We start from the raw sequence: 26749 nt of genomic DNA, 5'->3' as shown, positions 1-26749 counted from the left end.
TCAGTAACACTTCATTTTCAGGTGACGTAGTTACACGCTACTAAATGTACTTACTATAGTAATAACAGTAAATTATGTATAATTACAAGTAACCATCCCTAAACCAAACCCTAACCGTAACTCTATAGTAAGTACATGTAGTTTATTAATTACTCAGTACTTATTTGAGTAAGTACAATGTAACTATATCACCTTAAAATAAAGTGTAACCAAAAATTCTGTCCCAAAACTTCTGTAAGGTAGTATACTCTATACATAGTGTGTTAATGTAAACAATGAAAATATTATTGGTTGGTTGTTAATAGTCCCAAGTGTTAGTTTATTTTTTAGGACTATAACCCAGAAACTACATGGCATAAAATGTCATGTCTGGAATTTGTATTTAATTGATTAGCAATCTTGTTTAAGTGAATAATGGCCTGCAAAAGCAATGAAGTCTTACCTAATTCTGATTGACTTTTCTTTTTTCTTTTTTTTATATCAGAGATTAAAGCTTGGCGAATAAGTTTTTAAAAAAGCACACACATGGGACACGGTTGATAATGGATGTGATAATCCCCAAATCTCATCTCCATCCATTATGTTCCTGTCTGTTTCCCCTCTCTCATTCTAATTTGTCTCAACAGCTCTTTCGCTTTTTCTCCGGCTTTCCTTCGTCCTACTTGTCTGTAAATGTTTTTAATTAGCTGACTACGACCCCGATGACAGTGTGACGAGGAGAAAGAATGAGACTCTCTAATCGCTGTAATTAAACAACACGCCGCACAAGAGAGAAGGAGGAGAGAGACCTTGGCTCTCTCTATTCATACAGATGAAGTGACAGAGAGAGTGAAGGATGGATAGAAGATAAAAATGGAAGGGAGGGAAGTGGCAAGATTGCACATTTTTTCAATGATAGCAGGAAGAATGCATGGAATTTCTGAAGTCATATAAAATGTTATACTTATATAGAACAGCTTCAGTAAAACAATATATATTTATACTTTATTTGAAGTTATTATGGGTCAATGACAAATATGGATTTTCAAGAACTAATGTAAAAAATCTTTAAATATCTAGATTAAAACGCATGTGTTGAGTTCTAGGAAATCTTCATTCTTTACGTGTAATCGTTTAAAAAATAAATTAACATAATTTTGGGCAAAAGTTTTCACACTTCAGGTTATGAACACAGGGCCATTCCAACTATGGATTAACAACAACAAAAAATTTCATATATTTTCCGTACACCTTTAATACATGTAAGTGTAAACTTCTCGCCAGACAAAGCCACAGTCACTTAAAAAAAAAAAAAAAAAAAAAAAAAAAAAAAAAAAAAAGGTTGGACAAACAGACCCCTTTCAAATATTACTAAGATTTTAAAAAGAAAATATTATGCCACACTATTCGTATTATTACGATTAAAAAAATCAGGTTGTTAGACCACCAGTGCGGTTTTGACTTTATGCCTAGGAAAAAAAAATATATGCAATAAACTTTAATGCAGAAATTTTAAACATCATAGAAGAGGTGCATTCAAGTCAGTGTATGTATATTGCACTGCATTTAAAAGAACATAACATCCGGACACAAAAAATAGTGGCATGTCATTGAACCTTTATAACCACTAATAAAACTTCAGTAATAATAGTTGTTTTAATGTGCTTGTACCTGTACTGCTCTGGATGGTTCTAACAGTAGTAGTGGTTCGAGGTGGTACGATGGCCTGAAGTGCCGCTCTCTCCTCCTCTTCCTCCTGCGAGCAGCCCTTTTCGATGGCCCGCACGTAACTGTGGCTCCTCATGCGGAAGCACCCGGACCCCGGCAGATCCAGAGCATCCAGGGCCTGGGACTCCATCTCACTGAACACACTCTCACACACAGCCTCGATCTGCCCGTTCACTTCCACCTCGCTCACCTGCAGGGGGAGACAATGCGTCACCACATGCTGTCACATAACTCCTTCACCCTTCTGTTATGGGATCCATCGCAGCATATAGCATTATAAATTGTAGATCGTGGTATATAGTATATATTATAAATTGTAGATCATAGTATATATTATATATTATAAGTACACCTGTCTGAATGAGTAGTTTCAAGATGTTACCTCACAATGACTTTAAATCATTGTATTAAGAAGACAGAGGAGCCTAATGCGATCATAAGATTTTAAATGCTGCTTTTCTAAAAATCTAATAAAATACATTTGACTTTTCACACTAGGCTTAACCCTGGATTATGCCAAGTTTTAACCCTAGGCTGAGTAATGCTTCTACATTTTGAAAGATGTTTAGCATGACTTTTAGTCCTGTTATGAGTCCAAAATTTTCAGTACTGAAGGTATGAATGATTACCGCGTAGGTATGAACATTGTGAAATATGTAACAAAATAACTGAAGATTAAATTAAGCCAGGGTTGAAATGAAATTGGGTTAACAATTTGAAGTTTCCCTGGTGAAAAAAAAAGTGTGCAATTTTGAAACAACTAATTTTGTACTATGTATATTTTAGTTGTAATTAAATTGTAGTAAAGCATAACTTTTTCGGTTCCTTGCCACTGTTGCCTTTGGCTTGCTCAGTTGGGGATATTTTGGGGATATTTAATTTGATTTTATCAATCAGTAAATTTCACTAGAAACAAACCTTGTTGTATTATTTTAATTTAATAATGTGAAGCTGCTTTGATACAATCTGTATTGTGAAAAGCGCTATACAAATATACTTGACTTGACTTGACTTGACTTAAGTGTATATAGTGTAGCCTACTTTTGTGTGCTAAATTGGAACAACTTCAAGTATACTTAGTATACTTTAAGTATTTGCCTGTGCAGGGACTAATTACATGCTTGATTAGTGATATTAAAGTGTATTTTATTTGTGTTACAAGTACATTACAAATTCATTGCGAGTGTCATCGAAACAAACAAGCAAAGTGCATTATATTTGAGTAACAAGTATTTGCTCAGTGCTTATTGCTCAATGTGCTCAATGCTCAGAATGTCCTTTGGCTTACTACAAATTGCACACTCTTCAATAACAAATGCACATTAATACACAAATAATACTTAGCTATACTTTGTAAAAAAAATACTATACTATAATGTATACAAAGTATATATTCAATGCATTGTTACAATGATCACTTCCAGCACACAGTTAAAAATATACCTAAAATATATTTTTAATAAAGTGCAAATAAATGCACTTTAAAAAAATAAACAGAATTTTCACTTTTTCTAAAATATATTTTTCTAAAATGTACTAAAGTACAATTATTTTAAAGTGTGTTAAAAGTTGTATTGTGAAAATAGGTAAAAGCATGATGCTAATACATTTAAAGATAGTAAAAATATTTGCAATATACTAATACAATAAAGTATACTTTTTTTTTCACTAAGGATGACAAACCTAGATGTTTTCATTATAGTCAACTCATTAACTTTTAAAATGCAAAATTATTTGAACATAATACATACATTTGATCGATTCATTTATCATTTTTTATTTGTATAAATAATAATAATATAGCTTTTGTTTGTAGATATATTAAACAATTAACGATATAAAACAAAACAATTTTAATAAAAATGTAAAAAAATATATATATAAATGATAAAATGTACATAATTCTGTTAATATAATTTAACTATTATGTTAACATAATATATAATGTAAAATCCCCCTCAAAATACCCTTTTTAAGTATTTCCCATTCCAGGGTGCTTTGAGGCCATATCAGTGTTTTTAGTTTTGGAAAATGTATTTTATTTTCAGAAATATGTTTTTAAATTTCAAGCATACATTTTTACAAAATGAAAAAGCAAGAAAGTAAATCACAAAGAATAAAAAACATAAGTGTATTAGTGTGTTTAAGACAAATCTTTGCTGTCATTGTGTTTAGACCTTAACCCTCTGGTGCTGTAACAGGCATTTTGGACTAAATATTTTGAACGTTTATTTTTTTTAAAGAATTTTTTTTTCGAATTTTTTACCTTATTACTGTGTGAACACACACACACAAAAAAACATGGACGAATCAAAAAGGTTAAATGGTCCGCGAAAAAATGACCGCATTTGGAAATGAATGGGAGACGAATTTCATCTATTGAAAACGTTTGGTACTGCACACAAACAAATTCTTACTGAAAGCAAATTTTTTGAGATATCAACTTCAAATTTGGAACGCAGCTTGTTTAGATTTATGGCTTTGATTTTCTCACAGTTTTAGAAAATATATATTTCATATAAAAATCTGCCAAGTGTCTTCTTTAAAAAGAGACCAAACTCAAGTCTGTGGTCCAAAGCATTAAAGATTTCTAACCACTTAAATCGGAAATTAAATTTTCAGGTCCTTGCTCAAAAAGTAAATGGATTATAACTACTGCATAAATATAATTTAGTAGGCCTACCATAAAATCCCCTAAAAATACAGAATATTAAGTAAAAAATATTATCAAACTAAAATATAGTACAATAATTTCAATAAAAAAATAAAAAATACAAAAAAAATCATGCGACCAATACCAGAGGGTTAACATATTGACTTCTAATCTTTTCAGCCTGAAATGTCATGAAACCTTAAATACCAAAATGGGTAAACGTCACAGAAGGAAATTAGTAATAGGTTGATTATTGATGTAAAATCAATTGCTTGGGGGGAAATGTTTGAATTGGGAATTCTGAGCTGTCATTTATCATGTAGGGTAAATTTAACCCTCTAATAGCCATGCTGTATCTTCAATGATAAGGGTTAAACACACTAATACAGATAACATACCAGAAAAAAAGAGTGCAGAGGGGAGGAAATCTGTACAAGTGAAAGCAATATCAGCAGTGTAAGAGATGACAGAAAGGAGAAGTGCGAATTACACAGAAACTTATCAGAGGAAAAGGTCTTGTGATTTGAGGTTCAAACGGAATTGGAAACAGGTTGTTTGGAGCACTCTATGACTGGAGGACTAATAGTGAGTTGTGATTGGAGGAAAGGACAGCAGAGTGATTGTCATTGGTGGAAGCTACAGACAGACAGGCAATAAGGTCTGCTAATCATCTAGTAAGCAATAAACTCCCCCAAAAACATCACAGAAATACACCTACACACAACACATGTATGTACACACATACAGCGCAAACACATGTCTGCATGCCCACACACATTCAGTATACACATGAGGCACCAATGAATGATGGGGTTTTTTTTTCGAGCTGACTGAGCTTTTTGTCACTGAAATGATTGATATATCCTCAGGGAGCAGAAAAGACACACATCCACATGCACGCCTGAGGGCAGTGTCTTTTTTTCACAGGTGGTAGGAACAAATCTCTAAAAGGTTAGGGCTGTTGTCTGTCTGAGTGAGCTTTCAGGCTCTGAACACTCACCTTAAAATTGTATCGGTTGTAAACGCTGCCCGTCACCTTATCCCAGGGCTACAGAAGCTAATCTTGAAAACTCACCTTGAAAATCTCTTAGCTACACATGCTAACAAGGAAGAACACCACTTAAAATTGCTTACAAAGCTTTACTGACACCAACTCACCTTTAAAATGGCCTTTGAGTATTTAAACTACCAGTGAACATGGCAGCTCAATCTCCACACAATGCTAATATTTTGTTGCTAGTTTATTCTCCTCCAGGCATACTGTACTACATTTCGCTTTGAATTATTTTTCTAGTGTGTACTTAGTGGTGATTAGGACAAAAACTGCCATAAAATCATAAAATTAGGTCTTGACAGTGACACCACAAATCCATTTGTTGCATATTGATTAGCTGATATCAAAATTGCATACTAAGTAGGTACTGCATTTGATGAAGAACATACTTCATTAATTGTTAAAGGGATACTCCACTTTAAAATGAAAATTCTGTCATCATATACTCACCCTCATGTTGTTTCAAACCTGTATGAATTTCTTTCTTCTGCTGAACAGAAAGGAAGATATTTAGAAGAATGTCAGTAACCAGACAGTATACTATAAAAAAAATATACTATGGAAGTCAATGAGACCAAAAACTGTCTGGTTACTGATATTCTTCTAAATATCTTCCTTTCTGTTCAGCAGAAGAAAGAAATTCATAAAGGATTGAAACAACATCAAAGGATTAAGTATCCCTTTAAATAGGCATGTTCTATAGTATGAATGTGTATAGTCTGAATGAAATTCGGACATACTACATTCTTAATACTACATTATCATGTGTCCTGTGGTGTCAATTGTCTTGCTTCTCTACCATTCACAAATCCTCTCCCGTGGCCTCATGGGATAGTAAATTTGGGTACATTTTGCCTACTATTTATGAATGCTATGAATTCAGACATAGGCTACTACTCTTCACATACTGCCTTAGTAGTAGCGAAGTATGCATATTTGAATACAGGGATTGTGTTTGAATATCTCTGTAAGCATGACCAATAGCTCGACCGATATGGTAATGATGACACAAAAACATTAGTTTTAGTTACAGATGACATTGTAGAAACACTCTATATGCAGTTAGCCATGATTAATTTATTCAGTGCATGATTACAAGAGGGTAATATAGATAAAGTGAGTAGTTTTCAGCTGTTCATGTAATCTCAAAATGGGAAAGATGAATTTTCCTTATGCGAGTATCTGTGTTCATGCACATAATAAGGTTTGACTGTACGCATTCACTAATGTTTGCGTTAAATCTGAAGTATACTTTGGTCTTTAGCCTCATGGTCATCTGAAAAAGTATGCCAACTTGGGCCTCTTTAACACATTATTCACACCATGCTATGATTCTTGATGCTCTAATCCTAATCTTCCATACTATATATAGCATTGATAGTATGCGATTTAGGATTCTGAATAATGGATGGATGAAGAGATGATAAAGTATTCCATGAGATGATTCATGGATTGAACAAAAATTGATTGCTTGAGCAAAAACATTATTTAATTTTTTTCTTTTCTGTTTTTCCTCCCCTCTGCAAACCTTGAAGAGGCCACGTTGACGAAGGTTCTGGTTGGAAATCACCTTTAGGATCTAATCCAGGAACCAGTTGCTCTTCCCAACTGGTTTAAGATAAGTATCTTAATGGCGATTTCCACCACAGAACGAGGGGGGCGATGACCAACCTGGCTGATGGTGCTCATGGCCCTCATGTAGCTCTCGTTTCGGGAGCGAAATTTGGGCGAGGCCAGGAGACCGGCCGGGTCCAGACTGTCCAAACTTCGGTTGATTGAAACCTCACTCACCGCTCGCAGGTAACTGTGACTCCGGATCTGCAGCTTGGGGGAATGGGAATCCGTACTGATCCTGCAAACAGAAAGAGAGCGTGAACAGGTGTACAAGTATTTAATGAGGGGTGAGAATGAAATGAGAGGTGAGATTACTCTAGTAACTCATGTTCTTGTGTTTTCCTCCAACCCAGATCTCATACTCATTAATGCTGACCTAAAAACAACTCTACTTTGTTATGCGCGTATGTGTGTGTTAGTGTATTCTTCATATAGCTGAGACCAATGTAAACATGAACTCCTCACAATAGCATTCAACTGTTTTTGTTTATGTGAAGATGGGCGAATGGGGCCTTGGAATATGAACACAGAAATGCATTAAAACATGAATGCACACAAACACGCATTCAATCCCTCCAGGTCGAGTCAATCTTAATTATGGATGCGGCTCTTAAAATAGTACGCAGTTACAGAAAGTAAAAACACACATTAGTCATTCTTCACTGGAGTGAGGAATGAGGAGAGAGAGACAGAGAGTAAAAGAGAAACAAAGAGGAAAGAATGCAGGAAAGGTACAAGAATAGATTTAGAGGAAGAGATGACAGTGGATGAAATCAATTACAGCAGCAAATAATGAAAAAACACAAAATAGTACAAGTTCACTGTGTACGGTGAGGAGGGAAGGATACATTTTGACATTGTGGAGAAAAATAGGACAAAGTTAATGTGTTCTCATTAAATGCTATTATTTTCAGGGTTTTTCCTCAGGTTTTTCATAGCGTACGTTTTTTTAAATGTAGATAAATAATATATACACATTTAAACTATTATTTTTAATAAACTATTATATATTTTATGAGCATTATTCAATCCAAACCATTACAGCTCATTTTTAATATAATTAATTATAATAATCTTTTTTAATGTTTTAATCTTTCGTTTTTGGTTAAAGTTTAGTTTGTTGCATTTTTGCACATCATTTTGTGTCTTGATAAAAAAAACTAATCATAAATCGTAGATATGACTCATGGCTTCAATGCAAGTCTGTGGAATTGTTTTGAAGAAATAAAGGAAATATCTGTCTATAATGAGCACAGGCCTCAAGGGATTGCATATTCATTATATAACGCAGCATTTTCTTTTCTTTTCTTGGTGTATATATGGAGTTGTTTAATCACACATTTGCATGAGTGTGTATGTCTACTCTATTACTGTGTGTGTGCTTACGTGGATATAAGTTTATAAATCTCCACTTCTTTTATTACATATTATTTTTTCAAATATGTGCGTGTATGGGAGCATGTATATGTGTGTTTGAATGTGTGTGTCCATGTTTGAGTTCAAGGCACAATGCTCTGATTATAAATATTCAATGTTGCTGCACTTTCTGTCAAGCAGAAATAGATAAAGAGCCCATCACAGGGTCCCTATGCGGTGTTCACTGTTCCTACACACTGAGGAGGGAGTATCTGAAGAGATTCAGTTGGAACACCATCACTTGAGTTATGCACTTTAGGAGTCTAATGACACATAATTGAGTAAATTAAATATATAGTATGAGTAATGTTTCTGTCACGGTAGATGTATTCTCTGTTCCTTCTAGTCTTGTGTTTATGTTGTTGTGTGAGCGCGTGTGTTGTGGGCGTGAGTGTATGACATCACTTGATCCGCTCCAGCTGATCATCATCACATCACCAGCTGCAAGCAATATCACGACTCCTTTAATACTTACCGTTGTTCTATCATCCTTGTCAGATCGTTGTTTGATGTCGTTCGTGTTGGTGTTCCGGTGTCCAGTTCCTGCCTTGTGTTCCTGTTCCAAGTCTTCGTTGTGGATTTATCCGTCGTCTCACCGTCACCTTCACTGCACTTCTTCACGGATCCTGACTATCGAAGTCCCTGCGTCACTCTTCACCATCGGCTTGTACTGTTGTTCTGAACTATCTGAATAAACCACTTGCAATTGCTTCCTGTCTTGTATCCAGTCATTATGACAGAACGATCTGACCGCGGAATGGAAGCAGCGAGTGCGTCTTCAGGATCATTGGAAGAATTCATTCATCACAGTATCCGAAGAATGGACTCACAGCAGCAAGAGATCGGCGACACAGGTCGCGCAGTACAAGCTTTGGTGACACAGGTGTCCGAGCTCACCCAGCAGATCCAACGCATTCAGATTCCCGCTGCGCCGCCCACACCGGCCGTTCCTCCCACACCTCCAGCGAGACCCTCCCAGTCAGAGCCCCGCCTACCTGTACCAGAGCCATATTCAGGTGAACCAGCTTTTTGTAGAGCATTCTTGACGCGTTGTTCGATGCACTTCGCTCTTCAACCACAGACTTTCAACACTGAACAGGCCAGAGTGGCGTTTGTACTGACATTGTTGACTGGGAGGGCAGCACTTTGGGGAACGGCGGTGTGGGAGAACCAGAACCCATGCTACGCCTCGTTCCAGACCCTCGCCGCCGAGATGAAGAAGGTTTTCGACCGAGCGGTCTCGGGGAGAGAGGCCGCTAGAACATTGGCGGATCTTCGGCAAGGAGAAAGATCAGTTTCCGATTTTTCGATCGAGTTCCGGACCTTGGCGGCGGAGTGCGGATGGAACGAGGAGGCGCAGTGGGACATGTTCCTGCATGGGTTGGCTGACCACGTCCAGAAGGAGATCTACGCCTTGGATCTACCGACCACACTGACCGGTCTCATTGATCTTGCTCTGCGGGTGGACGCTCGGTTATCTAGGATCGAGCGCCGAGCTCCGTCCACCCGTACCTTCGGAGGAGTCGACGGTTCCAGATCCAATGGCAGGGACGTGGTCAGCCCCATCTACGATCCCGAGCCCATGCAGGTGGGTCGAGCTCGGCTTTCCCGGGAGGAGAGGGAGAGGCGGCGGTCCCAGGGCCTTTGCCTGTATTGTGGAGGAGCAGGACATTTTGCATACAACTGCCCAGTAAAAGGGCAAGCCCGATAGTAAACTTGAGGCTACTATCGGGTGGGATCTCCGCCAGGAAGACCTCATCCTCGACTCCATCTACCTCCACGCTCCTCCCGGTAAGACTAAGATGGTCAGTCCACCAGCACGACTGTCGAGCACTTCTGGATTCTGGGGCAGAAGGTAATTTTATGGACCACACTTTCGCACTGCAGTTTCAGATTCCCCTCAAACCCCTCAAACCCCTCGGACACAGAATCGCGGTTCACGCCCTCAATGGACAAGAACTCCCCACTATTTCCCTCTCCACTGAAGATTTAACTCTCATCACTTCTGGCAACCATTCTGAGACTATCTCGTTTTTCATCATGGATTCACCTCTGGCATCCGTCGTCCTCGGACATCCCTGGCTCATCCAACATAACCCCCAAGTGGACTGGCATCATAAAGCTGTACTGGAGTGGAGCAAGGAGTGTCATAAGTCCTGTCTCGTGTCTGCCTGTTCGTCTGTGCCTGTTTCTGTTTTTCAGGAGGAAGCAGGGGATTTGTCTAACGTGCCCGCAGAGTATCTGGACCTGAAGGAAGTGTTCAGTAAGTCTCGTGCTGCTTCTCTTCCTCCGCATCGTCCCTATGACTGTGCAATAGATTTACTGCCAGGTAAGTCTCCGCCTAAGGGCAAGTTATATTCACTCTCTATTCCTGAGAGGGAGGCTATGGAGAAATATATTTCTGATTCTCTAGCAACCAAGTTCATTCGCCCTTCCTCTTCTCCAGCGGGGGCGAGGTTCTTTTTTGTGGGGAAGAAGGACGGTTCTCTGCGACCGTGTATTGATTACCGAGGGTTGAATAACATCACGGTAAAGAATACGTATCCTTTGCCGTTGATGTCTTCAGCTTTCGATAGTTTGCAGGGAGCGTCCATCTTCACAAAATTGGATTTGCGTAACGCTTATCGTTTGGTTCGCATTAGGGAGGGGGATGAGTGGAAAACTGCCTTTAACACCCCCAGGTGGCACTTTGAATATTTGGTCATGCCTTTTGGGCTGTCCAACTCCCCGGCAGTTTTCCAGGCACTGGTCAATGACGTGTTGCGAGATATGATCGATCAGTTCATATATGTCTACCTGGACGACATATTGATTTTTTCTTCTTCTCTCCAGGAACATGTGCAACACGTCCGACGAGTGCTTCAGAGGTTGCTAGACAATGGTCTTTTTGTCAAGACGGAGAAATGCGATTTTCATGCACAGTCAGTTCCTTTCCTTGGGTACATTGTGTCGTCTGAAGGTATGCGGATGGACCCTGAGAAGATCAAGGCTGTGGTAGATTAGCCAAGCCCAGATTCCCGCAAGGCCCTGCAGAGGTTCCTGGGGTTCGCCAACTTCTATCGGCGTTTTATTCGCAATTTCAGCCAACTAGTCGCACCTCTGACTGCCTTGACCTCCCCCAGAACGACGTTCAGGTGGTCAAACACAGCCGAGGCTGTGTTTACCAAACTGAAAGGCCGCTTTGTTTCAGCCCCCATCCTTGTCGCCCCTGATTCTTCACGTCAGTTCGTGGTGGAGGTCGACGCGTCAGAGGTGGGAGTAGGTGCAGTGTTGTCCCAACGCTCCCCTATAGACGACAAGATGCATCCCTGCGCGTTTTTTTCTCACCGGTTGTCCCCGGCAGAACGCAATTACGACATTGGTAACAGAGAGTTGTTGGCAGTTAAGTTAGCGTTGGAGGAATGGCGCCACTGGTTAGAAGGGTCGGGGGTACCTTTTATCGTCTGGACTAATCACAAGAATCTAGAGTATATCCGAACTGCTAAAAGACTGAACTCCAGGCAGGCGCGGTGGGCACTTTTTTTCGGTCGTTTAGATTTTTCTATTTCTTACCGTTCGGGTTCCAAGAACATCAAACCCGACTCCTTATCTCGCATATTTGATTTTTCCGAACGCCCGACTACTCCCGAGTGCATTTTGCCCGAAACTCTAGTCGTTTCCACACTCTCATGGGAGATCGAATCGAGGGTCGAGAAGGCCTTAGAAGGGGTAACGCCTCCGCCCGGTGGTCCACCGAGTTGTTTGTTCGTGCCGGAGGGATTACGGTCCGACGTTATCCAGTGGGGTCATGGCTCCAACGTGGCTTGCCATCCAGGAGTTAATCGCACTAGTTTTTTAGTCAGGCAACGATTCTGGTGGCCACGTATGGCTCGCGACATTCACGATTTTGTTTTGGCTTGCTCTGTTTGTGCCACTGGTAAGACTTCCAATCAACCTCCAGATGGGTTACTTCAACCGCTGTCGGTTCCTTCGAGACCCTGGTCCCATATCGCTCTAGATTTCATTACCGCCCTCCCACCCTCTCAGGGGAACACAGTCGTTTTGACTGTGGTGGACCGGTTCTCGAAGGCAGCCCATTTTGTTCCCTTACCCAAATTACCCTCAGCTAAGGAGACAGCGGTAGCGGTCGTAGACCATGTCTTTCATTTACATGGCCACCCGATTGACGTGGTTTCCGACAGGGGACCCCAGTTCGTGTCCAAATTTTGGCGAGAGTTTTGTAGATTACTGGGGTCGGTTAGTCTGTCCTCAGGGTTTCATCCCCAGAGCAATGGTCAAACCGAGAGAGCCAACCAGGATTTGGAGAGAGTGTTGCGATGTTTGGTATCCAAGAATCCTTCTTCATGGAGCCAACAACTTTCTATGGTGGAGTACGCTCACAACACGTTGCCAGTGTCGGCCACGGGCCTTTCTCCATTTGAGTGTGGTGTAGGTTACCAGCCACCTATTTTTCCCAGTCTGGAATCCGAGGTTGCGGTTCCCTCCGCTCACGCCTTTGTTCAGAGGTGTCACCGTACTTGGAATAGAGCCCGTGAGACTCTACTCCAAGTGGGGGCGCGCACCAAGGCCAAGGCCGATCGCCACAGGTCAAAGCCTCCCGTATACGTCGTGGGTCAAAAAGTGTGGCTTTCAACCAAGAACATTCCTTTGCGCACCGTCTCTAATAAACTTGCACCCAAATTTATTGGTCCGTTTACTGTCACCAAGATCATTAGTCCGGTGGCAGTCCGCCTCAAATTACTTCACGCGTACAGGAGGATCCATTCCGCCTTTCATGTGTCTAAAATTAAGCCAGTGTTTCATTCTCACATTAATCCGCCTGTCCCGGTTCCTCCCCCACCGCGACTCGTAGATGGGGAGACCACATATTCGGTTAATCGTATTCTGGACTCTAGGCGGAGGGGACGCGGATTTCAGTACTTGGTGGACTGGGAAGGTTACGGTCCGGAGGAGAGAAGTTGGGTGCCTGCTAGAGACATCCTGGATCACTCCCTTATCGATGATTACAATCGACAGGTAGGGGAGCCTGAGAACGCCAGGAGGCGTTCTTAGGAGGAGGGGTACTGTCACGGTAGATGTATTCTCTGTTCCTTCTAGTCTTGTGTTTATGTTGTTGTGTTGTGTTGTGGGCGTGAGTGTATGACATCACTTGATCCGCTCCAGCTGATCATCATCACATCACCAGCTGCAAGCAATATCACGACTCCTTTAATACTTACCGTTGTTCTATCATCCTTGTCAGATCGTTGTTTGATGTCGTTCATGTTGGTGTTCCGGTGTCCAGTTCCTGCCTTGTGTTCCTGTTCCAAGTCTTCGTTGTGGATTTATCCGTCGTCTCACCGTCACCTTCACTGCACTTCTTCACGGATCCTGACCATCGAAGTCCCTGCGTCACTCTTCACCATCGGCTTGTACTGTTGTTCTGAACTATCTGAATAAACCACTTGCAATTGCTTCCTGTCTCGTATCCAGTCATTATGACAGTTTCAATATATAAACGTATATACTACATGTCACAGGTATTCTAAGTTTTTGTGTTCTATTGTGTCTAAGGACTATCATGTTGACATTATTCATGAACTTTAAGGGTACGTTTACATGACAACGATATGCTTAAAACGGAGAAGTTTTTCCTTTGAGTTTTCAGCGTACAGGCGACACCATTATCAAACCGATCCCCATTCACACGAATCCGCGAAAACGACTAAAAACGGTGTATTCTGCTGCTAGGCAATTGGATGGTGATGAAACACTATAGATTGAACATGTAATGCACATGTGCATGACATCATTGTCTTCAGAGATTGTCGTTTGCTGCCAAAACGCATTCAAAGTTTTACGTTTTTAATTGAAAACTGTGTGTGTAGTGTAAACAGCCTCTTAGTTTGCATTCCCACTCTTCCTGTGTTTTTCTTCTCTTCTTTAAAAAAAAAAAAAATCTGTTTCCTTGGTTTCTGATTGTTGCACACCTGTGTCTCATTATGGGCATTGACTTCTGTGTATTTAATTTCTTATGGTCTTTCTACTTATTGGCCCTGATTTGAAATCACCCCTACACCCTCATTCAATATTTCCTACATTACTCCACTAATATAGTCCACTTGAGGGAGTGAATGAAAACGAGGAAGTGAACTCGGACACAGAGTGCGCCGGAAGGGCTGCCGCTTTTGCATAGTTTGTGCTTGCTGTTTAATAATCATTTGAAACTTAGCAAACTGGCAGCTCAAGTAGTAATGAAAAGATTTATCTTGAACTCTGTCATGGAAACTAGCATGTATTAACCTTAATTAAACAATTTAATATCAATTAAAAAGGAAGCCTCTCTAGCCTCTCTAGATCCTGTAGCCTCTCTAGATCCTGAACTATTGTCTCATACTTGCATCTGTAACAACATCCTAGTATAATTCTATAAAATATAGCCTTAATAATACAAACATTTTAATGTGTTTTATATAAGTCTCTTCTGCTCACCAAGGCTGCATTTAATTGATCAAAAATACAGTAAAAAGAGTAATATTAAATATTACAATTATTATTATAATTAAAAATAACTGTTTTGTATTTTAAAATGTCAAAAATGAATTTTCAGCATCATTACTTGAGTCGAAAGTGTCACATGATCCTAAAGAAATCATTCTAATATGCTGATTTGCTGCTAGAGAAACATTTCTTATTATTATCAATGTTGAAAATTGTTGTGCTGCTTAATAGTTTTCTGGAAACCATTATAATTTATTTCTGGATTCTTTAATGAATGAAAAGATCAAAAGAAAAGCATTTATTTGTATCAATTTAAAGTGTCCTTGCTGAATAAAAGTAGCCATTTAAAAAAAAAAAAAAAAAAAAAAAAAAATATATATATATATATATATATATATATATATATATATATATATATGTATACTTCAATATCCACTATCTTATGAGCATCTGCTGTTTTCACAGTGATAAGGCTCGCATTATACGAATGCTGTGTTTGCAAAGTTTACACACAAAAGTGCACATTCACACACACAGAACCAAAAGTGTTTTGTTGATTCTCTTTATAATGCAAATCAGTTTGCTCTCATGAAGAAGTCTGTGGGATAAAAGTGACTCACCTCATTGTATATAGTCTAAGTAGGAAATGTTGTCACTGTATAGTAATACACAACTATAATAGCAACATACATGTGAGGTGATAACATAAATAAGATAAATAGAACTCAATATCAGTTCCTACATTTAAAAAAGTACTATTTACAGATGATATAACGGTGCGCAACTACAAAAATGTCGGTAGGAACTTTAAAGGCGCAAGAAAATTCCCTTTGAAATGGCTTTGTTCTGTTGAATTTTTAATAAAGGGGAGAGTGAAAGGATTTCACTGTACTGAAGACATGGAGGGATTTTATATGAAATTGCAGTGAGTGAGTGTATGCGTTTGTGTGTGAACAGAGGTGGGGTTTAAGGACGAGACTACACCCTCTCTAGAGACACATCCCTACAGCACTTAGAGATGCGGAGTGGCTTGAGCGCCTGTAAAATAACATGTTTAAAATGACCCCAGAGAAATGAAGGTTCATTGAAATTGCAGATGGATCGGCGGGCCCACGCACCTGCACGCTTTTCGTACACACAGAGTACATGCATTTAATTTCCCATGTGATTTTGTGGCGGCAACATGCACAAGCTAATACTTTTCCAGACTCACTTGAGTGTGGTCATCTCGGTGAGGGAAGGCTGGGTGGCTTTCAGGTAACTGGCTCTCCGGGCCTGGACTTTGGGTGAAGGTTTAGGGCTGCAGTCCGAGTCTCCACTGTCCTCCTCTGCCATAGCCTTGATGTAGCTGCCGCTCCTCATCCTCCTGCACGGGATCTCGTCATCCTGACCCACAGACGAGAAGCCACCCCACTCATCCTGAGGAACCTGCACAGACAGAGAGAAAGTTAGCTTCTCATTAACACATGATTTGCCTGTTACACTTAATAATGACTACAAGCAATAACGCATTTAATGATGTATTAAATAATAGATAATTAATGTGAATTAATATGATCAGTCAAACATTAACGAGAACATTCATTTATAAACAGTTGCAAATGGTGTTTTAATGATCAATATGTTTATATATAAACATGGTTACAGTGTTATTTCAGTATTATTTATATGCTACTGTAGAATTTTTAATTAGCTTTAATTTTTGTATTTTCAGTTTTATTTTTTATTTTAGTTTAAATTATAGTAATTTTGTTATGTCCTTTAGTCATTTCAAAACAAAACAAATATTTACCTTTAATTGATTTTATTTTCAACTTAAATTAATTTGTTTCAATTAGTTGCCAAGGGAATATTTCTAATTTATGTTTAAGCAGTTAAGTGGTGGTAACTTTCATAACTATTTTCATATATGATAACTACGCATATATCTCACTTATTTGGTATTATCAAATAATCTATATCTATATATATATATCTAATCTATATCTATATATATCTATACACACATATTATAAAAAAACAAAAACTTTAATGTTAGATGCGAAATAAACAGCACTAAATAAATTACAATTAATTAATAATAAATGTTCTGAAAACGCCTCGGTTATGACTGTAACCTCGGTTCCCTGAAGAGGGAACGAGATGCTGCATCGATTGACGCTAAGGGAACGCTTCGTGTGATGACGTCTTGAAGCACGTTAAATCAGTCCAATGGTGTGACGGAACGTCAGTGGAGGGTGACGTCATGAACCAGGAAACTATAAAGCCTGCCCAAAACAGAGCCGCGCTAGCTTCGTAAAAGTCTGAAATAGTCGCTGACAGGCACGTAGGAGATATGGCAAGGTGACACAGCGTCTCGTTCCCTCTTCATGGAACCGAGGTTACAGTCGTAACCGAGGTGTTCCCTTTCAAGGGAACTCGCACTGCGTCGATTGATGCAAAGGGAACGTCTATACCAACGCCACCATAGCGTCAAGTGTCTGTCCAGTGTGAAATCACGAGGAGCAGCACTAGGACGAGAGCACCTGGGACCCTGGTGTAGAGTCCAAGTTCAAAGAGTAGAACCTTACAAATGTGTGCGGTGAGGACCAACCTGCTGCATCACAAACATCTTGGAGAGCAACTCCTGTTATAAGGGCCTTGGAGGCCGCCATACTCCTAGTAGAATGGGAACAGACAGCCATAGGTGAAGGCTGTCTGACCGATTCATAAGCAAGTGAGATAGCCTCAACCACCCACTTGCTCATTCTCTGCTTAGATGCAGGGGACCCTTTTTTAGGGGGCCCAAAACATATGAACAAATGTTCAGCTTTACGCACCAGGGCAGCTCTGTGGACATAGGCATCTAGCGCCCTGACAAAGCAGATTATTCTTTTCCTGGTCCGAATTCTGGAAGGGAGGAGGACAAAAGGCCTGCAGCATGACAGATCTGGCCACATTAGTGGGGACCTTTGGAACATAACCTGGTCTAGGATGAAGGTAGGATCCCCTGGTACGAGCTGCAGGCCTCAGCCTCAGAGTACCACGGAGGAAACGAGATACCAGCGGATCTTTACCCAAAGGCATTCCACCCAAAAGGAATGTGGTAAACACCTATGGCCGCCACATAAACCTTCAAAGTGGACGGGGATAGACCTGCAGTGAACCGCTCCTGCAGGAACTCCAGCACTGTACCAACCTGGCGGTTAACTGGGTCCGACTGACGGTCACTACACCATGAAGTGAAAACTCTCCACTTCAAGGCATAAAGTTTCCTCGTGGAGGGAGCTCTGAAATGTAGAATGGTCTCTACAACCTCAGTTGAGAGAACTGTCCCTATGAGCTGGGCCCCCTCAGAGGCCAAGCCTACAGCTTCCACAGTTCTAGACGGGAGTGAACAATCGAGCCCCCTGCTTGGGACAGAAGGTCCCTCCTGACGGGTAACTCCAGTGGAGGCCCGTCGTGGAAAGACACTAGATCGGGGAACCATACTCGGCCCGGCCACCACGTGGCTATAAGAAGTAGGTGAACCTGGTCCCTGCGAACTCTTTCCAGAACTCCCGGGAGCAGAGTGATCGGGGGAAATGCATACAAACATAGCCTCGGCCACGTTTGTACCATAGCATCCAGTCCGAGAGGAGCTGGATGTGTGAGGGAGAACCAAAGTTGACAGTGAGACGTCTCTCGAGACATAAACACCTTGGGGTGGAGCCTCCATTCCCCTGTCTCGACAGGATGTCTGCTCCTATATTCTGGGCCCCAGGGATGTAAGCCGCTCTGAGTGACAGTAGCTTCCTGGGACCACAGGAGGATTTGGTGCGCCAGTTTGCAGAGTGGACGCAAGCGCAAACCCCCCTGGTGATTTATATAGGTGACCACCGATGTGTTGTCTGTGCGGACAAGCACATGATGGCCCCTGAGATCCACATAAGCATCGCCGCGTAACCCTGATCATGCGAAAGGGGTTGCCCCTCAGGGAAAACTTTTGGTCCTGAGCCACCACTGCAGGGGTCTCATGTACAACAGTCCAAAAGGTATCACGTTGGACCCTGCTGCCATCAGACCCAACAGCCTCTGAAACTGTTTGACAGTGAGTGACTGGCCTAGCTTTATTCTTTTCACAGCTGAAAGGATAGACTCTATGCATGCCGGTGACAGGCGTGCCTGCATCAACATTGAGTCCCACACCATGCCTAGAAAAGTGGTCCTCTGTAGTGGAGAAAGCACACTCTTTTTGCCGTTTAGCCATAACCCCAACTCTTTCATGTGGGCCGAACTGCCAACTGATGCAACTGAGCCAGAATCAACCAATTGTTGATGTAGTTCATGATCCGAATACCCTGCAGGCGCAGAGGTGCATCTACGCATTTCGTGAAAGTGCGGGGTGATAGTGCTAGGACGAATGGAAGAACTCGATACTGGTACGCTTTGCCCCAAATAGCGAATCTCAGGAACTCCCTGTGATATGGAAGAATGGATACATGGAAGTATGCGTCCTTGAAGTATGCGTCCATCTATCGTGACAAACCAGTCCTCGGATCTGATCTGTGGCACGATTTGTCTCAGTGTTAACATTCTGAACTTTAGTTGCATGACTCGTTTAGCATTTGAAGATCCAAAATGGGATGCAACCCTCCATCCTTCTTTGGAACTATGAAATACCGGCTGTAGAACCCGGTTTTCCTATTGGAGGGAGGTACATATTCTATGGCTCCTTTCTCCAACAAGGTTTCCACTTCTTGTTCCATTACCAGAATCTGCTCTGGGCCCACCATGGTGGATAGGACCCCCATTAACCTGGGCGGGCGAGACCTGAACTGTATTTGATACCCTTTTTTTTTTGTCTGCAGGATCCAATGAGAAACATTTGGCAGTAGCTTCCACGCTGGCAAAAATTCTACTAGTGGTACCAGCCTCTCGACACTGGCTTCTAGTTTTTGTTGTGCAATCAGCCCGACGCCCTGTAACGGCGAATTGGCAGGGAACGGCCGAACTGGCTGAGGGCACCGAAGGGAGACGGGCACCGTATAATGAGGTGTTGACCGCTCCGCTTCGGGGGGGACTGCCCTCATTGGCCTGAGCCCTCGGGCGTCAGGACCTCTTCCCCGCAGCCTTCTTAGAGATGATGCCGGACCTCACATCCGTCTTACCCTTCAAAGACTGCGGATGAGAGCGCCATCCCTGTCCCCAGCCTTTCTGTGGGGGAGCACGGGAGGCAACGGTATGAAGAGCTGGCTTTTGATGTTTGGGGCTGCACCCAAACAAGCTACACAAAAAATTTGAGTGTCCCCACCCGTTAAATAACGTGGGCAGGGGTGCACACACATCCTGAACTGCTGCTTGCTTGCCATGACTTTATATATGTAGGCTATATATATATGTATATATATATACTGTATATATATATACAGTTTCACAATGAGCGCTGCTGAAGACACAGTAGCTAGCTGTGTCTCTGTTTTGGGCAGGCTTTATAGTTTCCTGGTTCATGACATCACCCGCCTCTGACGTTCCGTCACACCACTGGACTGATTTTACATGTGCTTCAAGACGTCATCATGTAAAGCGTTCTCTTAGCGTCAGTCGACGCAGCGTGAGTTCCCTTGACAGGGAACAGCTGTTATAGTGTAACCAATACTGATCGGTTTATATGCAATTCATTAAATATAAATGCATATAAACACTGTAAATAGTTTTAACCCACTAAAATTGAAAACTATTTTTTTTGTTTAATTACAGATCACTTTTAAATATGATGAAGAAACTGAAAATGTATAAAACTAAACAGAAATATCTATATAATCAAATATATTATACATAATTTCAAAGTTTCATATTTGTTTATGTGTGTGCAAAATATTAATATTTGTTTACATTTTAGTGTATATGTATTTATGTTTAAATATTTTTAAACATATTTATGTTTAAACTATGTAAATATTTTGTTAATCTTTTTTTCTAATTCTAATAAATAAACTAATTTCCCACTGAAGCTATATATGTCCTAAATCTTATACATAAATGCATAATAATTAATTGCAACTGTCCACGAATAAATTATGTGCTGATCAATGTATTAAAAACATACAATCAATGCGTTATGAATGACTAACTGTTTACTAATACATCACAAATGCTTATTGTGTGATTATTCTATAAAGTATTAACCAGAAACCCTCCCTGCTAGATGACGCCACTATGACTAAAACTTCTCAATCTCTTCCCACATTATCTCTATAACACATAAAACCTCTTTGATACATCAGATAATACACTCTTAAAAAGCTAAAAGCGCATCCTGGCATAACACGCACGGCCTTATGCAACCCGTACCCACACACTAACACCTGCTGCCTCCACTACAAAACCCAATATTGACTTCTGCACAACCAACATCATTATCTGAAAACGATCTTGAAAACATTTTACACCCACTTGCGCTATTCATGTACGACACACGTAACGTGCTCTTCTCAAACCCTCACCTCAAAAGCCTCTCACCTCTCTGAGATGAATAACAATCATTTCATATTATCCGGCACGGCTCGGTTTCTGTTAAAATCTTCCACCATTTTTAGTGGCCATGCAGTGTAGGAGAACTATAGTGAGCCCGGCTGCAGGCTCACTGCATGATGTGCGTCGCATGCTAACGCAATTCGTTCACACGTTCCCCTCTTTTTCACACGCTCTACTAGGGGGAGAAGCCAACAACCTTTCCTCCGTCACCGAAAACAGAAGAGAAAGGGGCACAAAGAGAGATATTGTTCAGACCAGGGGAAAGGATCCACTCTCTACGGAATGCTACTCTTTTTTTTTTTAAGAGTAGAGGATGGAAATGAGGAAGAGGTGCAGAGAGAGAGCGGGACAAAAAGGAAACAAAGTACCTGAATGCTTTATGGGCTCTGTCTGCTATGAAGATGATCGTGACCTTAGCATTAAAGTAACTATAGCCATACCGGCAAATAAGATGTCTAAAGTTATCCATGGCAAGTCTGTGCACTTACAGTGAAGCTAACTCTATTAGCAGACAGACTCTCATTACTGCAGATGGGGGCTCAGATATGGGCACTTTGGCAGTTCTCCTTGGAGTTCTGCCTTTTTATTTAGTTACTCTATCTCTCCGGACTCCTCTATCTGCAACGTCTTCTCTTACCCTTCCTCTCTTATTCTCTCCTTGACTCTCTCCAGTAAACATACTTCACTCTAGCTCCTTCATTCATTCATTTGTTTGTAATTTCCTGAACTAGCATAGTCACACACTTTCACTTCAAATTAGTTGACTTCAACCATATTTAACTCTTCTTCTGGTTTCCTCTCCCAGTTCTCCATTCTTCCTGAACCATGTTTTCCACTGCTCTCCTCTTTCCATTTCTGCTTTCTCCATCACTTTAGTTTTCCTGTGACTTAGTTACTGTGTCACATTGGGAACAAATAAGACTGAGAGAGATAGCAGAAGGACAAACACAAAATCCATTTTTTTTCTCTTAATCTTCACACAAACAGTCACTGATCTCCAGGGCTGCGGGCCTATTTTTTTTTTCTCAGTTATCCCTCATTTATTTGTTTGTGATCTCTATATCACACAGCCTTAGTCCACAACAAAGAAAACAAAGCACAAAGCCTTGGTCTCTGAGTTCATTTTAATCTGTCACAGTGCCACTAACACACAGCAGGTCAGTCCTGAGCATATGTTAATACATTCAAACACATTGACATAAAAAGGAGCCGTTCACACAGGACATTTTGTTGCGTTAAAATCAGCTAGACAAAGGCCTAGTGGAATAAAACAGAATGCAGGTATCTTTAGATATGGAAAAACGCAAAATACATGTGAGACACATTGCAATAGGCAACGATGCCATCTAGCACACTTTTCATACGAAAATGATTAAAAACAGCATGATCTGTTACAATGGTCAAAGACAACCATCTAGCATGTTTTCATAAAAAGCTATTAGGAGTAATCAAGACTTGTCGTGATTGTCACAGATGTTTCTTTAACACATTTTCATGCAAGAACAGTGAGACTGTGTTATCAATGTGTAATGCAAAACGGAAAAAGTTAGGTCTCATAGACTTCTTCTGATGTTAAATCAACCAAAGTGTAGTCCAAATTTGACCTACTGACCATATTTTTGACCAAAGAGTCCTTGATATTGAACTTTCTATACATGCTCATTGAGTCCTTCTGACCTTACAAGAGCCCTTCAGAAGTCCAAATTTGACTTATTGTACATATTTCTGGTCAAAGTGTCCTGGAACATTAACCTCTATGCCTACTCATAGAAAACATCTGATGTTACATCAGCCATACAGTAGTCCATCACAATGGTCAATGGAATCCCTCTTGCACTTAAAAAAAAAAAAAAAAAAAAAAACTATTTAAAAACTGTGAGGCGTTATTGAAGTCTGGCATAGGACAATTCTTAGATTTTCATTGAAAATTTTAAAACCCAGCAATATACATCAAAATGCACACATTATCAAAGAAAAAACAATTACAAAACGGACAGACGCAAGACTGTATCCTGTGTGAACAGCCCCCTAACATAGACATGCGCATGCATGCAATATGTCCACTCTTCACAAACATGCAAACACAGCAGAAAGATCATGCGCTGAAAGACGGAAACCGTGATGAGAGATGAAGCACGAGATGAAAAGAAAGATGAAGAGATGTCACACCTTCCACACCGAGAAACCAAATGCACATGCATCCTCAGCACAAACCATTAGGTGTGGGAGCTGACCTAATGACACCGATGGCAATGATGATGATGGTCGTTGTGATGAAGGGAAGCTAAATCTCTCTCCTACCTGTAAAAACTGGCAGGTTCGTCCCTGTTGGCAGGTCTGTGCTTTGACTAGGGCTTTATCGATATTGACCGTGGCCTTCTGGTACACCTCTCGGGCCCTGCTCACCGTTAGCGTGCTGGACCAGGAGCTCTTCTTGAGGAGCGGCCCAGCTTGGTCCACTGCCGTCGGGCCTCCGAAAGTCAGAGCGCCTCCTGTGGGGTTGGAGCATGTGGAACAACTTCCAATGTCGTTGTTGCTGCGTGAGGTCTTCAGGGACGAGCGTCCCCCTCCTAGGGTGTTGTAGCTCTGTCCCAAGAAGTAGTGGGACTGGGATTTGTCCGGATGGCGGCCCATGGTCATGACTCCAGAGGGTTGATGCTGGTGGTAGAGGCAGATCTCTCTGTCCAGAGTGTCGTCTGAGCTCCAGTAACCAGACCCAGGTGTCCGTGCACGAGGTTTGGGCTCAGAGCGACTGCGCTCCTTGCTCTTTCCCCGCTTGTTGCTAGACGGCTTGTGTAGGGTGCCTACAGTCATTGAGGAAACGTTCGGGTGGGATGCAGCCGTGGCCATTGCATCGGCTGGGATGGCGGGGTCATTTCCGTTGAGGCTGCGCTGACTAGGACCTTCTAGAGAATGGGATTTGGTGAACAGTTTTTGGACAGAGTGTACAAGGTGGCGTATTCGCCCAGGACTGTCGCTGCGCTGGTGCTCGAGCGCCGCCGTCCGTTTGTATTGCAATGTGTGATACCCGTCCTTCCTCACTGTTTGCTGCTGGTCAAACTTCTCCAGAAGGGACGGGGGGATGCCAGTCGGGCCACAAGGGCCGTACCCACCCCCAGTTCCTCCGGCTACGCCCCCCGGTCCCACATAGGGCACAATGGCACATTCACCTTTAAACTCGTGCTGTGAGCCATGATGTCGGCGTGGAAATGTGCTGCAAGCCAGATCAGACTGGCACCCGTAGAAGCCCTGGTCAGTCGTGTGGGCTGGGTTGAGGACATAAGGCCGTCGTTCGTGGCGGAGGGTCAAAGAGTCATAGGACGGGTCGCAGTGGGTGAGTGTGTGGTGGTGGCTACGGCTAGAGGACAAGCCTTTCATCGTCATCCTGATACACTCACCCTCTCACAGCCTCATCCACACACAATGTGCCTACTGCAGAAAGACAGATGGACAGAGAGACAAGAGGTCCAGAGTAACGTAGAGGACAAACAGATTATGTGAAATAATGAAAAACAAGAGGAACAAAAGGAGAGAGAAACAAAAACAGAGAGGGAGAAAAAAAGATGCATTAAAGATTCAGTTCATACTACATAGTGTCCACTATAGAGGACTGATATTCAAAAAACATTTGTAACAATTCAGGGTGTGATGTTACATCCAGGCCATCGTGCTAGGGATGTAGATGGTTGCCTAAATGAATAGTAGACTAATCTGTGTGAACTAGACAACTTGTAAAAGTAGACTGGTGTTGGAGCCAACTGACCCCGATCAAGAACATTTACATGTGTTCTGGTGTACAAAAATAGATAGAATGAGTGCACTAAACTGGAAAAGAACACAGGAGTTTCAAGACACATTTTTAAAAATTGGAGTATTTAACTTGACATGCTATCTTAACTTGGTGCGACACTCAAAAAAACAATATGAGATTTGACAGAATGGCCAAACATGTCTGTCTGAATGTGTATTTCTTTAGCAGGAGTCTTTAGCAGGAGTGCTTTAAAGGTGAATAATAAATTAAGAGCATTTACCAAAAGACCAAGCACACTGTTAGCATGCTAAATACAGCATATGCACTGCAAATATATATTGGAAACAAATAATAAATAATAATCAACTAGCCAGCTGATGACTAGTTGACCATTGTGACCCATACCCATAATTCTACACTACCATTCAAACGTTTGGGGTCAGTAAGATTTCTTCTTATTTCTTTTTTAAAATAAATTAACACTTTTATTCAGAATGGACACATTAAATTGATCAAAACAGTAGCCTAGAGACAGAGAGTAAAGACTTACATTTCTACAAAAGATTTCTATTTGAAATAAATGCTGTTCTTTTGAACTTTGTATTAAAGAATTGTGAGCAGCTCAACTGTTTTTCACATAGATAATAATAATAATAATAAATGTTTCTTAAGCACCAAATCATGTGACACTGAAGACTGGGGTAATGATGCTGAAAATTCAGCTTTGCCATCACAGGAATAAAGTACATTTTAAAATATATTAAAATAGAAAATTGTTATTTTAAATTGTAATAATATTTAACAATATAATTTTTTGCTGCATTCTTGTTTAATAAAGGCTGCATTGGGGAGCATAAGATACTTTAAAAAAAATAATTATTAGGAGTATTAATGACTGTCCTGATATTATATCAGATAATGTCACCAATGCTCATTCAAAATGATGTTGATTTGTTGATGTAAATCATATGATGCATAATCATACAGTATATAGGACGGAACAGTAAATGCAGCAGTGTTGTTAGAACACCAACATTAGCATGTGAAAAACCTCTCCAGGCATGCCTCGCCAAATCTGAAGAAAGACAGAGATGAGAGGAGCGAAATATATAGCCAAAGACAGATTAAGACTGAAAGAAAAGGACTGACGCATTTTGCTGTTTATTCAGCTATATCCTGTTTACTGTGTCAAAATGAGAAATCAGTTGTTCATGCTTGAAGTCATTTGTGAGGCTGTGAATTCATTAAGAGCATTTACCAAAAGATCAATGACTGTACTGAGATCAATGACTTCCAGTGAGATGGATGTTTATACAGAACATGAGCATTCAGCATGTGCTATATCATGGCTAAAGAGCGTTTAGCTTCACCCATGACTATACCATTTGATTTCATACATTATTATTTTTATGAAACAGACCATGATGTGTAGATGGCTCTGTAAAACAAATGTGATGATTCAAAATAATGTCTGAAATACATAACTGCCTTTTTCCAATTTATTAGTCAATTTCTACCTACAAATAAGCAGATAGTGGCTATATATTCACTCGATCATCTAACTATACAAAGAAATTAA

At 40.8% G+C, this 26749-nt stretch overlaps 1 protein-coding gene across 9 annotated transcripts in view; it reads right to left on the bottom strand.

Moving 5' to 3' along the window:
• The window catches only part of dlgap1b (discs, large homolog-associated protein 1b), a 143759-nt gene that overhangs the window by 36063 nt on the left and 80947 nt on the right, over window positions 1–26749 (bottom strand). For 5 of the 9 annotated variants that reach the window (XM_084399643.1, XM_084399650.1, XM_084399649.1 and 2 more), the window contains 4 exons: window positions 23721–24851; window positions 16138–16352; window positions 7086–7266; window positions 1651–1897 (listed from right to left, as the gene is read on the bottom strand). In XM_084399643.1, coding sequence (XP_084255769.1) covers window positions 1651–1897; window positions 7086–7266; window positions 16138–16352; window positions 23721–24803 — 1726 coding nt within the window. In that variant the 5' untranslated portion in view covers window positions 24804–24851. Of the gene's footprint in view, window positions 1–1650; window positions 1898–7085; window positions 7267–16137; window positions 16353–21404; window positions 21504–23720; window positions 24852–26749 lie in introns of those variants that run through there. The other 4 variants (XM_084399646.1, XM_084399647.1, XM_084399648.1 and 1 more) reach the window with 3 other exon arrangements.

This window comes from Rutilus rutilus, assembly GCF_951802725.1.
Source record: "Rutilus rutilus genome assembly, chromosome: 24".
Taxonomy (NCBI): Eukaryota; Metazoa; Chordata; class Actinopteri; order Cypriniformes; family Leuciscidae; genus Rutilus; species Rutilus rutilus.
This window is presented reverse-complemented; position numbering and strand designations above follow the sequence as displayed.